General features: G+C 29.4%; 1 protein-coding gene across 1 annotated transcript; it reads left to right on the top strand.

The window, feature by feature from the left end:
• Positions 1-2,783: 2,783 nt before the first annotated feature.
• On the top strand, positions 2,784-16,202 carry LOC130898314 (UDP-glucose:glycoprotein glucosyltransferase). The gene is made up of 23 exons (XM_057807526.1): positions 2,784-3,001; positions 3,063-3,292; positions 3,348-3,577; positions 4,307-4,495; positions 4,756-4,928; positions 5,071-5,266; positions 5,805-6,148; positions 7,130-7,220; positions 7,721-8,033; positions 8,092-8,406; positions 9,115-9,314; positions 9,566-9,757; positions 10,098-10,344; positions 10,651-10,936; positions 11,162-11,371; positions 12,193-12,417; positions 12,774-12,941; positions 13,087-13,258; positions 14,064-14,246; positions 14,615-14,763; positions 15,521-15,764; positions 15,843-16,005; positions 16,066-16,202. The coding sequence occupies exons 2-23, from the start codon at positions 3,064-3,066 to the stop codon at positions 16,092-16,094; spliced, it is 4,548 nt and encodes a 1,515-aa protein (XP_057663509.1). The 5' UTR covers positions 2,784-3,001; position 3,063; the 3' UTR covers positions 16,095-16,202.
• The last annotated feature ends 49 nt before the right edge of the window (positions 16,203-16,251 follow it).

Raw genomic sequence — 16,251 nt, forward strand, 5'->3', positions numbered from 1 at the left:
TGCTGAATGGCAGCATATTTCGAATTGATGCTTTGAAATAACTTGGTTTACATTGAGAATTCGTATTATTCTGATTTTTAATAATTTTAGACAGTAATCTGATTAGTCTATAGGAAGTAACTTCTTCAGCTGGTTTCCTAGGCTTAGGCTTATCAATTTAATGGCTTTTATATGTAGTTATTGAAGTTCTAAATCATCATTTGGTTCTAATCACTGCTGTAATTCAACTTGGAAAAATATAATTAATAAATTTTTTTGTAAGAAATCATTAATAACCAATATACTTGTAGTGAATTTTTTTCAGGTTCTAATTCTTCTTCTTCTTCTACTTCTTGGAGATCTGTCGATCTGTTAATTCTGAAGCTGCCTCTGCATCATTTCCTGAGAGGTGGAATGCCAACTATCTTTCCACCTTTTAGGTGGTCTCCCGCGAGGCCTTGAGCTAGACGGATTGTTTTCTAGGACTATTCTCGGAAATCTGTTCTCGTCCATCCGTCTTACATGGTTATACTACTGCCTCTTACGTTGTTTTCCCCATCTCATAAGGTTCTAATTGAAACTCTCAAAAGTACTTCTTTTCCTTACCTTTCCCGTATTTGGGGTGAACAAAATCAAAAATATCGTTGACAAAATTTATTATTTTTCAAATTATAAGGAGGAGCTGGTTCTTGTAAAGATAATAATCTTGGACTACGGATAGTGTTTTAGCTTTTTCTTCATATTCAGGAAATTATCTGTCTCTCGTGTCCTGAAAGAATAGAGCCAGAGAACTAGAGATCTGCACAACAGATGACAACTCAGCTTGAGATTCTGGAAGCATCTTACTAGCAGCATTAAATTGATCTAAAATTACATTCCAAACAACGACTAGAATTGCTGTTTTCAAATGCTGCAACTTTGGATAGAATCCCGAGTTTGAAATTTGTGCGCTGCACCAAAATTTTCCAACGATGGGTGGATATAGTTATAGAAAATTCTTTACAAAAATTAATCCGAATTGATTTAACTTTTTTTCGTATCTGAAATTTTGGTATTCAAAAATAAAATAAAACACTTTTTTAACAAAGAATAGTTTTTAATCAATTATATATTTTCTATTTTGCTCAAACACCTTTTGCCATCTTTCTTTCAGCTTCATGATTCCTCGCTCATAAAATTTCTATCCTTATCAGGTGAGATTGAAGATCATCGTCATTTGTGAAAGTTTTACTATTCAAAGAATTCTGAAAACTTCGAAATAAATAGTAATCAGATCGTGCCAGATTAGGTCTGTATGGGGGATGTGGCATCACTTCCCAGCCCAACTCCCACGAGTTGTCAAAGATGTGCGAAGCCTTGCATTATACGGTGGAACACTAAACCTTTCCGATTTGACAATTCTGGCCGTTTTTATTTGATTGCTTCATCCAGTTCCTTGGAAGTAGCTCAAAAAACACAACACTTTTGTAATTCCACCAAACTGACAGCATGAGCTTTTTTTGTTATTTTTAGCTTTCGATGTGATTTCTGCTGGTTCATCGTGTTTACTCCATGATCGTTTTCGAACTATATTACTGTACAAGACCCATTTCTCATCAAAAGTTATGATTCTTTTCAAGAAAGGGTCGGCTTCATATCGTTTAAGGTGCATATCGCAAATTTTGATTCTTTGTATTAAATGATTTCTTTCAATTCGTGAGGTACCCAAATATGAAGCTTCTTAACTAGCTCAAGACATTTTAAGTGCTTTTCAATTGTTGTGTGAGATACATGTAGCCTCTTCGCAACCTCTCGAAAAGTTATATGGCAATCCTCTTCAATTATGACTTTGATTTGGCCATCATCAACTCCAGTAAGCCGACCAGAACTTCAAAGAAAATGTTGATGCTGGTGCGCATATATTAGTTCTGGATATAAAATGTTGCAACTCCAAGGTACATTCACCCATCATTTAAACTAGGCCTGATTATGTGATGAGTCATTGATCACAACAGTGATTTGAGATCTATTGTGCTATAAACTCATACAATTTTAACTTATATACTAATATTTTCTTTTTTTCATTTCTTCATTGACTCAAAAGATCCCAATTAAATGTGGAAAAGCTTCTGCCGTAGAGCAGTACCAATAATGAAAATATTTTATATATAATGGAAAAAATATTAAATATAATTAAAAAAAAAGAATATCAAGAAAGATTCAATTAGGTATCTATGTGAAATATCAAGGACTGATCTGTTCTTTACAGATTTTTGTGATATTTTTTATTGTTAATATTGACATATTTATATATTTTCCTTATTTTTACTTCTAATACCAACTTCTATGTAAATGTATGGCGGTTATATCTAGTATCAAACTTTCAACTGTGCTTTTATATCCTACAAAAAAAAGTAAGTGGCATTATGTGAAACATGATATTATTTTATCAGTTTCTTTCCAATTTTGATGGACCTAATAATTTCATTCAACAAAATATTACTATTCAATAATGTAATTAAGTGATATATGAATGATTCTTTTTAATAAGAGTTAAACTATATACGCAATTTTGATAATTTCACAAATAACCAATGAATAGAGCCCTATTACAAGCATTGCTAAAAAACAATGTAAGCTAAGTTGCCTATCTACATATTAGTATATTGATGTTTTCTCGCTACATCTAGATAGATGATGATATTTTTTATGTTATAATAAACGTCTACCTTAATAATCTACTGTAATAATCTGTCACACAATCAAATATAATTATACATCAGAGAGCTCAATTTTCCATGAAAGTAGAAATTTTATTTTTTCTAGTTGGTATCCACTTTTATTTCACTTGCACATGCGGTGGCTACACCTGATTGGTTTGAAATTGATAACCGTGTTCAGGGTGACTGGTCAGCTTGCTAAGATGTTTCAGTAAATATTTAAATTTATTATAAAATAATTTCCAATCTTCTGCTAATACTCAGGCTATGAAAATAAACGTATCAACGTAATAATTACTTCTGATTTCAAAGCAATTGTCTAGGTAAGCTAAATACAAATAATAAACATTCCAGATTACTTAAGGTTATGTTTATCTGTTACAGAATGCAATTCATACCGTTCACTATAAGTATCTTATTGTTATTAAGTGTAAAAGAACACGTGGAAGGAAAATCTAAAAAATCTAAATCTGTAACAACTCTTCTTGAAGCTAAATGGCAATCAACGCCCCTCGTTCTAGAAACTGCAGAGTATTTAGCAGACGAGAATATCGACTTCTTCTGGGGCTTTGTGGATTCAATAAGTTCATTAAATCCGCCACTAATATCTTCGAGTAATGACAGCTGTTTTTTTTCATATTCTCATATAATTAACTTGGATTTTTACAGAAAATGAGTATGAACAGTACCAAATTATAATTAAACATGCTTCGAAATTTTTAACAGACTCGCAAATGTCAGTATTAAAGCTAGGATTATCTTTACATATTTACTCACCAAAAGTACAAATGTTTAGTCAAATAGCCCAAGAATTGCATTTGCCGGATTGTCCAACAGTTGCTGACATTGGAGGGACAGTAGTTTGTGATATAGAAAAAGTCAAATCTCTAATAAATGGAGTAAGTGAAAATAATTTTTTTAAAATATATGTTTATTTCAAATCAGTTTATTCTAAAACTTATATTCATAGTTTCTACATGTTTTTTTAAGATTTTGACAAATGCATATAAGTGCAAACTCCAAATTTAGTCTTCTGCAACAAGATTTATTCTCATTTTGTATTGTAAAAATTCAACTTCTTTCACCAATTATTCTGAAATTTTTGTGCAATCCCCCTACCTTTTTATTTATTACTTTATTTACTCTCTTCATTTCAGAGACTTTAATGAATTCAGCTAAGCCTCCTTAGACTATCATAGTTAAAAAAATCAAACACCAAAACTTAACAAAAAATATCAATCAATATTTATAGATAATTTTGTACAGTATTAACTAACAAGTCTCTAATATATTTGGGGAAATTCATATACACTAAAACCTACAAATACACTCTCTAACACCTGTTTTTGATAACCAGCTCGCCTTCAATTACTGAAGATGATTAGTAGTCATCAAATGCACATCAGTCCTAGTGGTTTATAGTGAGTTTTGGTATAGTGGTAGTAATAAATAGTTTGTTAGTATAACATATTTGATCATGCATTAGATATCTCATGAATATATTTTTTATATTGAATTGGACTTTCATCTCTATACATTTTGCATATTTAATGAAAGTCAAATATATTAATCGTTACTGTGTAAAGTATGAAATACTTTATAATTTTGTTGTTTCACTGACTTTTCAGCCAACTAAAAATCACAGAAAAATTGATGTGTACAGAATAGATAATCACTTCCCAGGCTCTGCAAATCGATCTTTAGTAGCGGTACTTTATGGGCAAATTGGTAGTGAATCATTTGGAAAATTTCATGAAGTCTTGAAAAATGCAACTGTTGATGGTAAAATTGATTATATTATCCGTCACTATATCAAGGTAAAGAAAAATTTATGTACTTTCAACAAACCTGAAATTTCATGTTTTTTGATGAACCAATTTCACAGAATTTCCTATTTGAACAATTACCTCATTTGAGTAATGTCAAGGGTACTATTATCTTTGTCATCTTTTAGGACACTAATATTTTTATATTTCAATTCATATTTTTAATTCTCAAATTATAAGGCAGTATTTAATAAAACAGTACATTACAAATATATACCAGATAATTAGTAATTGTTTTAAAAACATTTCAGAAAAATGATTCAAGAAAACTGAGATTATCTGGCTATGGGGTAGAATTACAAATGAAATCAACTGAATATAAAGCTCAAGATGACACTGAGTTACATGAAGATCAGAATTCTGCAGAAACTTCCCAACAAGATGAAGACACTGAATTGGAAGGTTTTGATTTTAAAAAATTGAGGTAAGACAAGTCTTTTAAATTTACATTGACCTGTATATAACAATCTTAACATGTGTTAGATATAATAACTATATTTCCATTTTAATATAGCTTTTTTAATTCTAAAACTTATTTCAAATTTATGAAAGCACATAATTTTTAGAGAAATTTTCCCCCATCTCCATAGTCAGTTAGAAAAATTTAAAACACATTTAGAAGATACTTCTAGTGAATTGGCACCACTTAAAGTTTGGCAGTTCCAAGAATTAAGTTTACAAGCAGCTGAGAGGATTATGAATGCTCCTAAGGAAGAAGCTTTGAAAATACTAACTAATACAGCCCAAAACTTTCCTATGCAGGTAATGTTCATTTCCTGTTTTTAACAATAATTTTAAGCTACCATTTTGTTCACTTTCAAAATACCCATGTACCAATATTTATTGTACATAAACTGGTGCGTGAAAATATAAAGTTAGAATGAGTATGAAATAATTTATGTAAAATTGACAAACCACAATTAAAAATTGAGGAAGTTGTGGAGGAGCAGAAGCAGTACTTAACTAATTAGCTAATATGGGAGGCTAATAGCAAAAAATAGCAGCAAACATCTTGGAAAAAGTGCAAAAAATTAAGAACCACATTAATTAATTAAATGGATTATAATTGATACAAAATACGATTACTACAAGTAAGAACAAACAAGATGAATATCATACTCTCACCAAGTTCCTCAGGAGTCATTATTTGAGCCATAATTATAGCATATTTATAGATTTTTACCATTCACCTAAACCAGGAATGTAGCACTCTTTTCCAATCAAATATAACATGAAAATATTAAGGTCACTTGATGATAAATCCTCTTTATTCATTTGTTTTATGTTTTTTATCTGGTAGGCTAAAGGATTAGCAAAAACAGTAGTTAACCCAAATTTGAAGGCAGAAATGAAGAAAAACAGTGAACTATTTGGCTCCCATCTAAATCTACAACCTTCTGATACTGCCCTTTTTATAAACGGCATGTTTTATGATATTGATTTAGTTGATGTTTATGGTATTTTGGAAGTGTTACGTCAAGAACTTAGAACTATGGAAGGATTACATGCACTAGGTGTAGGAAATAAACGAATGTCCTCTTTAATGGGACTAGACTTTGAAGAAGATAGTAGTGGTCAAGATTTTGCTATTGACATTAGAGATTCTGCTATCAACTGGATCAATGACATTGAACAAAATCCAAAGTAAGTATTCAATACAAAAATTTTTATAATTATATATTTATAAGATGTAATGTGTATACAAAGAGCCATTGAATCTGTCCAATACATTTGCAACTTTCCAAGGAAGCATCAAAATGAAAAAAAGTTAAAAATACTTTGATTAAAATCAACAATTTTCTCAGTTTCCTTTAGATCTTGACCAATATAGTTTTATGAATTTCTATAGTATGCTGTCGAAATTGCTATTCCTTTGCAAATACTCAATTGAATCATTTGACTTGTTCGTTTCAATACATTAATTATTATTTGTATTGTATAAATTTAGTGGATTGATAGATGAAAATCAATAGATCTGTTAGATTTCAAATTCAATAAATTTTACATATTCTTGTTGTCTGGAAACAGAAATGATAGTCTCTTCTATTATTCCACTCATGTTTCTATGTATTAAATACAGTAGTACTAAAAATACAACATAAAAACTCAGCTTTGCTCTTGTAAAACCAGAATTTGAGAGAACTAGTTCCTTGGAATATGAGCCCCGATAAATTTTGAAATATATCATATATCATCTGAATACTTAGATTATTAACTTAATTTATGTCTTCTATTTGAAAGTATGAGAATTGGCATCTATTTTTTATACAAAACCTTCAACCCTCTTTATATTTCTCTTGTCCATTGCGCCTCCGTTTAACAAATAAATGTTAATTTATGAAGGAATATATAAATGGTCTTAAGCCTTAGTTTCTCGAAGTAAAGAAAATCGTGAACCATAAGATGAAGAAATAAGATTAAATAACTTATTTATGAACAACTACAATATTTATATTAGTTCATCATTAGATATATGTTATATCTTCAATTTTAATTTGTGTAAAAATAAAGGGCAATATTTAACTAATCTTTCCTATAAAATATACTACTTGTTTGGCTAAAAATACATTATCTATTATCTAATAATTAATTAGTCCAGTATTTTTACTTGAAAAATATTTGCAGGTATGCTATGTGGTCGAAATCACTAATGGAATTGTTGAGACCGACATTTCCTGGTATGTTGCGGCAAATAAGAAGAAATTTATACAATCTTGTAAGTGCAATCAATAGAACAAGAGATAATTATTAACAAAAAATGAATAACTTCTCATTTGATTTGGCAAATAGGCGTGAAATATCTGAAATAATACGTGTCTTAAGTATGGGCAGCTACAATTTTTTCAGAAACACTTTGTAAATTATCTATATATTTTGGCTGATTACACTGTAAGATCCTCAATTTTCTAAAAATTATCCTGCATATTTTTTTAATTTAATAAGACATTTGTGTTACTATTTATTGCAAGTTTAGCAAGGCTGGTTATCTGAAAAAGAATGAAGCTTTTACCAAAAAACTTGTAATAACTCTCAATTTATATAAATTCTTATAACATGGTCTAAGTGAGTAAATTAGTACAAAAAGTTCCAAGTAAAATCTATCTCTCTACATCAGCTGCACTTCATCACTTAATGACATACATTGTTCAGAATATTACTTACTCCGACTTATTTTCTTTGGAATGTAAAATTAATTCATATTTATTGTTGATTTAGGTACTCATTATTGATCCAAAAGAAAAATCATCTTCTGGTTTGCTAAAATTAGTAGAGTCTTTTGTTATTCACCTTGCACCTATAAGAGTAGGATTAGTTTTCAATGTGACAGCTAATTCTGAAGTGACGGGCTTAGAAGATGTTGGTGTAGCAATGCAATGTGCTCTTAACTATGTTACACAAACTAAAGATGCTCCTACGGCACTAACTTTTGTTAGAACTTTATTGCAATCGTCTCAAGACAAGCTGACCATTGACGACGTTAAAAAACAACTTAGAAAAGATTATGATGAAGATCCCGTCGATATTTTAGGTATGTTTCTAATGGTACTATATAGATTTCAATTTATAATTATTTATTGTTGTTTTAGGTGAAGATTCTGTTTACGATTTTGGAAGACAATTATCAGCCGACTTTATTGAACGAACAGGCCTCAAATCGTTTCCTCAAGCTCTGTTGAATGGAATACCTCTTCCTCAGAGTCAGATCAACGTAGATGATTTTGAGGAAACCATTCTTCAAGAAGTTATGACCCAAACCCCTAATTTTCAAAAGAGTGTTTATAGAGGCAAATTGTTAGATTCTGATGATGTATTAGACTATATTATGAATCAGCCAAAAGTAATGCCTAGGTTAAATTATAGAATATTGAATAAAGAAAAATCGCCACATCTTGATATGACAGGTGAGATATTTTTGTGAAACAAGTAAAAATTATTACATTAGGCGGGATGCTAGTACATACTATTGGAATTATATTATACAAAGGATGAACCATAAACCAAATCTTGCTTCCACTAATAGTTAATGAATGTTATTGAAAATAATTGCACATTTTACAAACATATTAACAAATTTTGTAATGCTAGATAAATATCATAAGGGTGATTTTGGTGTTTTTATCCAAATGAGAACCTTCTATTTTTATTTTAGTTTCATTCGCTAATTTTTTTCATGGTATTCAATATGTATATCATTAGTTTTTCTGTATTTATAGACATTTATTCAATTTCAGTTATTTAGTATTATTATTCAGATGTTATCAGCGATTTATAATACAAACTGATTTTACCCTAAATTTCAATACCAACGAGTTATTTTTTATGTCAAAAAGTACAAATAATGCAAACATCAGTAGTCTATCAACAATGATGCTTATAAGAAGTAACCAAAGAAAACCTTTGTATACAAAGAATTAATAACTTTTCAAGGTAAAAGTAACCAATAAAATGATTGCATTCATCCACTGGTATACTAGGGCAGAGAATCGAATCCTAACATGTGTTCACTTTTTTGTTTTGATATATTTTGAAATTAAGATTATTTATCCATGAGAATATATATGTTACAAAAACTATATGAATTTAAGATAACTTGAACCATTTGATTATAGGCACTCCGAGTAGTACTAATAATTTGGATATGTTGTTGAAACTTAGTGCAAGAGATATGACCGCCACTGCTATAGAAAACTTGAGGTATTTTGCAGTACCTAAAAAGGGAAGCAAATATCATTCTATGACATATTGGGTTATTGGTGATTTAAGCTGTAAAAAGTCGAGAAGATTATTGAAAGATGCCTTGGAACATTTGGTAATATTTTCATGTATTTTTTATTTATTTGAATTGACTTGAACACTAAAACAATAATTTATATAACATTTACAGTTTTAAAGTTAATATGAAGATGATTGAATGTTGAAACTTACAAAGAAAGTCTTTATTTACAATTTTGTGTATTATAACTTTGTAGAGATGAGTTTGGAGTTTAATTTGCTTGATTACTTTATGTCTTTTTGTAAGGTAAATACAAAATTTTTATTAATAGATTCTATTTCACTTAGAAATCGGAAAGTCACGTGAGAGTGAGTTTTTTGCCCAACGTTAATGGTGAAAAAGATAATACGCTAAACAAAATCGTGTTAGCAGCACTACAAGAATTGCCTCCTGAAAAAGCACTGAGCTTTGTAGTATCACTTTTGAAAGATGACAATGTCATGGTAAAATTGGAACTCGGCGAAAAAATAGATATACCGGTAAGTAATTTTCATTCTCTTTGTTTACATTAACAAATTTGATTTATATTGAGGCTGATGAAATATTTGTGGGAAATTGTTAATTATATTCTAACTCTTACCATCTAAAGTGAATTGCCATAATGTTTTCTTGTGTTTGATATATAGTTAGTTGAAGTTATCAGTAGTTGTCAAGAATAGGGTTAAATGGGTTGTCTATTTTAACTCGAAACCAGCCTAAGAGTACCAATGTTTGAGCTGACTTCCTTTTCTATTTCTGATGTGTAAAAAGACTTGTCAATGTTTCCAGATTAATATTAAAACAGTTTTAAAATTTTATCAAATTTCAATTATATTTCAGAATGTTGTTCGATCTAAAATTGATTCCCAAGAGTTGAACCTCAAAATGTTAAGAGTTTATTGTCAGAGAGTACTACAATTGAAAGAAAGCCAGAGAGCCGTGATCGCTAATGGAAGAGTTCTAGGTCCTTTAGATGAGAATGAAGAGTTTAATTCAGAAGATTTTAGCCTCTTAGATAGGTACAGTTCCAACACCTATTGGGAGAAAATTAAAAGTGCATTAGATAAAGACTCCGATGAAGATGAAGGTTAGTAACTCATCATATGTATATATTCATGATAGATAAATAATATCCTGATGTACAATATTTTGTGACAACCTTTTAGTAATCCACGAACAATGACACATGTAAAATTTAAACTGAAAGGCACATGTATTTGTTTAAATGAAATTGCATTTGTTTTATCTCTGATATTGGAAATAAATTGATGATTATTTCCTATATTCTATTGTCATACTTTTCTCGATATCAGATAGTTTTTTGATAATAATATATTAATATTATATGTAATTTTGTCTTATTAGATGTTATCTCGATTTAAATTGTTTGTAGAAATGACCAGTAACTCATTAATGAAAATAATTTCTCTGCTTATTGCAAGACCTCAAACTAGATCTAGATTTGAAATAAAATTTTCTGGAGATGAACATTCTGTAATCAAAATTCCTCCATCTCATCTTGATAGAGTTGCATTTGATATTACTGCAATCGTCGATCCTGTTTCAAGAGGAGCACAAAAGTTGGGTCCTATCTTACAAGTTATGCAAGAAGTATTGAATTGTAGAATTAGAGTATTTCTAAATAGTGTTGAAAAGAATAGTGATATGCCAGTTAAAAGGTAAGTCTTCTACTTTTACTCTTGAAGTCTATTATAAACAATATCTATTGGAAATTGCAATATAAAATTTTCCTCATTGAACACTTTTGAGAAAGTTTATGAAACAAATTGTACATACATGTATATTTCATTTCCAACACTTCTAAATATTCTTTCTCAAATTTCTTTTCAATCTTTTACAACATTTCTTTTACTTGTTTATATTATATCTAAATACTTTTTTAGCTTTTATCGATTTGTATTAGAACCAGAAATTCAATTTGGAGAAGATGGCAAACAACTATCAGGTCCAATAGCAAGATTTAACAATATGCCTACATCACCGCTTTTAACTCAAAATTATCATGTACCTGAAAATTGGTTAGTTGAAGTAGTACGATCTGTTTATGATTTAGATAATATAAGACTGGAGAATGTTGAGAGTAATGTCCACAGGTACAAAATTCTTTTTACATAGTTATATCTAATATACTTTTTAAACTATTATCAATTGCATTGCATTGAGTGTGTAATTATTGGTTATTCAAGAACATTTAAGAGTTATGAACAGGCTCTATCCACAGAAATATGCTAGAAGGAAAAGTACCCTCACGTTTTGTTTTGAAATCATTTCTTCAATAACAAATTTTGTACAAACAGATTATATCACTGTACCATCTCTTTTCACAGTATTTCTTAAGTATCTTCTTTAAAGTAAGTGTGTGAATTTTTTTTATTTCCCTCATGAGTTTTAACATAATCAGGAGGAATAAAATCTTTTATTGATTTTAAAAATATCGGCTCATGATAGTCTCTAGACCTTTGTAATCAAATACTGTTATAGTTAAATCAAGTTTTACTTCTAATCTAAAAAACTATTGAGGTTTTACTTTTTTCGTGCATCCAGACTTTCCTATTGCCTATGGGCGAAATGAAATAACTTTTTTCTCATTAAAAATTTTATATGCAGGTCAACATTATAGCTTTGTGTATGACAAATTAGTTGTACCCGCTTTTATTTTTACATTTCATGTTTCTACGAGAATATTCTAATTAGCGACTCATGTTGCCTAGAGACAAATTAAATTAATATCCTACTTCATTTTCAATTGCAAGAATCTCGTAAAATACTTTTATTAAAAAACTTTTTACAAAATGAGTTGAATAAAAATGGTTATGCAATGTAATTTATTGATGTATTATTAAAATCCGTTAGCACAATTTAAAACCATTTAGCATTTACAATTTGATTTTATTTATATATTTTTTATGCTTAGTGAATATGAACTGGAATATCTCCTTCTCGAAGGTCATTGTTTTGAACAAAACACCGGCAGCCCTCCAAGAGGTTTACAGATAACTCTGGGTACAGACAGTCAACCTGTTATTGTGGATACTATAGTGATGGCCAATTTGGGTTATTTCCAATTAAAAGCCAACCCAGGTGCTTGGATCCTGCGATTAAGACAGGGCAGAAGCGCTGATATTTACAATATAGTTAGGTAATGTTATACATGGTGAAGTAAATGATATACTGAATTTCTCTATCGGTGAACAATTTGTTTATTCATAATACAAATTATTTTATTCCCAATACAAACTTATTTCAGTGTCACCCGTTAGTAAAGAAACAATAGTAAAAAGCTATTATTTCCCAATAAATTCAGGTTCTATTTATATTACATTCTTGAAATTATTTATAACAATCACAAGTGTATTAAATTAGAAGACAGTAATAGATTTTGACAACTGCAATGACAGCTCAGAACTAAGAAATTCTTACTCTCATGCCTTACGCACAAAATATTTTTATTGTGGAATATAGTTTTTTTGTGACAAACATGAAACATTTTTGTAGCCATGACGGAAGCGACACACCCGACAATTCAACTGATATCAAAGTACTTATTAGTTCTTTAAGATCTCATATTGTTAAATTGAGAGTGCAGAAGAAACCAGATAAAATGAATGTGGATTTGCTGTCAGATGAGGATAACGGTAACGGAATTTGGAGCTCTATAGCAAGGTAAACAGTCACAATTTTTAAAGTTTTATTACTGTCATTTATAAATAAATGAGATCAATATATGATTAACCATAAATAGTTATTATCCCATTTAGATATTGGACAACCTTAGTAAATATTATAAACAATTGTAATTTAATTTCAGCTCCTTTAAAAGTAGTGAAGATGAACAAGACGAAAAATTAAACATATTTTCTCTTGCTTCTGGTCACTTATATGAAAGATTCCTACGAATTATGATGCTGTCAGTTTTGAAACATACCAAAACGCCTGTTAAATTTTGGTTCCTCAAAAATTATCTCTCTCCTCAAATTAAGGTAATGTATTCTTCATAAGGTTTTAATATTTTAACCTTAATAAATATCGTTTCTATTTAAATTACCAAATCATATTCTACTTCTAACAAACCTTGTTATGTTTAAAAAAGAATAAACATTTTCAAAACATATAAAAAGAAGACATAGATTCTGGGGACATGTGATAATGCACATAATGACCACGCTTGTGACGTCGAATTTAACCAACTCTACTTTTTATGCGCTGAACGTCAAAAACATAACCTCACTTTCCTAGTGTACCTTGTAATTCCACATAGTAATTTAATAATTATAAATTAAAAAACTTAAAAAATCCGTCAAACACACTATATGGACAGACGTAATCATCCATTAAAAAGTCATTATGTCTGAAAGTATAATTTGGAAAATATACTTAAATCTAAGTTCTGGTTTCTAACTTCGAAGGCCCATAACTAAGAAACGAAGGGTCATATGAGAAAATTTTTTATGTTACAGCATTATTTTCATGTCATCTACTACAGAATTTTTTGCATTAAGTGTTGAAACACTTTGTATAATACATTATAAATAATTCAAAATCGTTCATGACAGTTTAAATTTCAGTCACCTCAATATACATGTACTTTTAAGACGAACCAGCGTCATGTTCGCGTTCATTTCGTGCGGCTTTAATTCCCGGTGCATTTTTGACATTTATGAACTACTAGAGTGCGTCATGTTCACGTTTATTCTGTGTACCGCGTAATTCGTACTTTTGGTAATAGAAAAGTAGTTATTTAATCGCTCAGAATATTTTTGTTAATCATGCACTTTGAATTTATAGGACTTTTTACCATATATGGCGAAAGAATATCACTTTGAATATGAGTTAGTACAATATAAATGGCCAAGATGGCTACATCAACAAACTGAAAAGCAAAGAATAATTTGGGGTTACAAAATCTTATTCCTGGATGTGTTATTTCCTCTAGATGTTAAGAAAATTATATTCGTAGATGCTGACCAGGTAATTTTAATTTTTTTTCCTATTACAAGAGATAATTAATAAGATCAACATAATCTATTTTAGATAATCAAAATTCGATACAAATTCAATCTAATGAACAATTCTACTCTATTAACAATATTTCTAAAACATCCACATTTGTAATTTTATTTACTTTGACAAATGATTGCAGTCAGTCGATGACATTGTATTCATTGTTTCAATGGCAAACTAGACTCACTTAAACATTATGTGAAGTCAATAAAATGTTTCAAACAATGCTTCACATGACACTTCAAAAAGTTCAGATTATTTCTTACAGTTTATTATGGTTATTTATAAGTATTTGTTTGTGCATAATTATATTGCAATTTCTTATATCATTGTAGGTTGTACGAGCAGATTTAAAAGAACTTCAACAGCTGGATTTAGGCGGTGCTCCATATGGATATACACCATTCTGTGAATCCCGTAAAGAAATGGACGGTTTTCGTTTTTGGAAACACGGTTATTGGAGAAACCACCTACAAGGCAGAAGGTAGTTACAGTAAAATAATATATGAATTAACCATGGCAACAACTGGAGTGTGAGTAGGTGTTATCCTGATGCATACATATTTATTTTGACGTTTTTTGTTGTTTCTGTCTTTGCGTTTAAAACACTTTACTTTATCCATTTGAATTCGTTTTTATCCAAAGGGAATAAACACAACACCCAATATTCACATGTCTATTTGGTTAGTCAATATATGACAAACGTATTCTATATCCTATATATATATACCCATATATATATCCTATATATATATATATATATATATATATATATATATATATATATCCTATATATATATACCTATATATATATATCCTATATATATACCTATATATATATATATATATATATATATATATATATATATATATATATATATATACACCCCTAACCACTGCCGTCATTCTAACCGATCATCTAGTACAACTTTTTCAATATAATCGGTGATTATTGCATATTTTAGACTTTATAAACGGACATCATCAGCCTGATGTAATGACAGCTTAGACAATTTTTTTAATTTTTGTTCAAATCGTCACAACGACTTACTTTCAAAATTAAGCATCATGTATTTTGTTCACATTGGAAACTTCAAACAATTCTTGTAGATATGATATAATATTTATTACACAAAATCTGTATAGTTATATCATATATAAAATGTCATCTATATCAGCAGAAAAAGATCTCATATCTTTCATTAATACTCAGAATAGTAACATTGAAAATATTTTTTCAGGTATCACATTTCTGCCTTATATGTAGTTGATCTTAAGAGATTTCGTAGGATAGCAGCTGGCGATAGACTAAGAGGGCAATACCAGGCTCTTAGCCAAGATCCTAATAGTCTTTCAAATTTAGATCAGGATTTACCAAATAATATGATTCACCAGGTTGCGATAAAGTCGTTGCCTCAAGAATGGTTGTGGTGTGAAACTTGGTGTGATGATGAATCCAAGGAGAGAGCAAAGACTATAGATTTAGTAAGTATAAATTTAGACAATTAAGAGGAATATTGTTTTCTCCAAGTTAATGCTACAAAATTTCAAATATTTCTTCAGTGTAATAATCCAATGACAAAGGAAGCCAAGTTAACAGCAGCTGTTAGAATCGTACCTGAATGGAAGTCATATGATGAAGATATTAGAAATTTGCAAAAGAAAATAGATTCTGGTTTATTGGATGCAGATCCAGCTGAAAATATTGTTATTGTTAGTGAAAAAGGTAAATGAAAAACAGGTTTCTGCATATAATTTTGTATTTATATAGTTTATGTTTTTATAGAAAGAACTGATGAACATGAAGAATTATGATAGGTAAATACAATATGTACATATTTTTTAAATTGATTTGTAAGTGATATATACAGGTCGAAGTCATGTATGTATTTTGATTTAAATTAATAAATAGATTTAAGTTTATTGCTTTTTTTCTTATAATTGATAGTGGTGAAACTTTTGTAGTTGTGAA

This window comes from Diorhabda carinulata, chromosome 1, assembly GCF_026250575.1.
Source record: "Diorhabda carinulata isolate Delta chromosome 1, icDioCari1.1, whole genome shotgun sequence".
NCBI lineage: Eukaryota > Metazoa > Arthropoda > Insecta > Coleoptera > Chrysomelidae > Diorhabda > Diorhabda carinulata.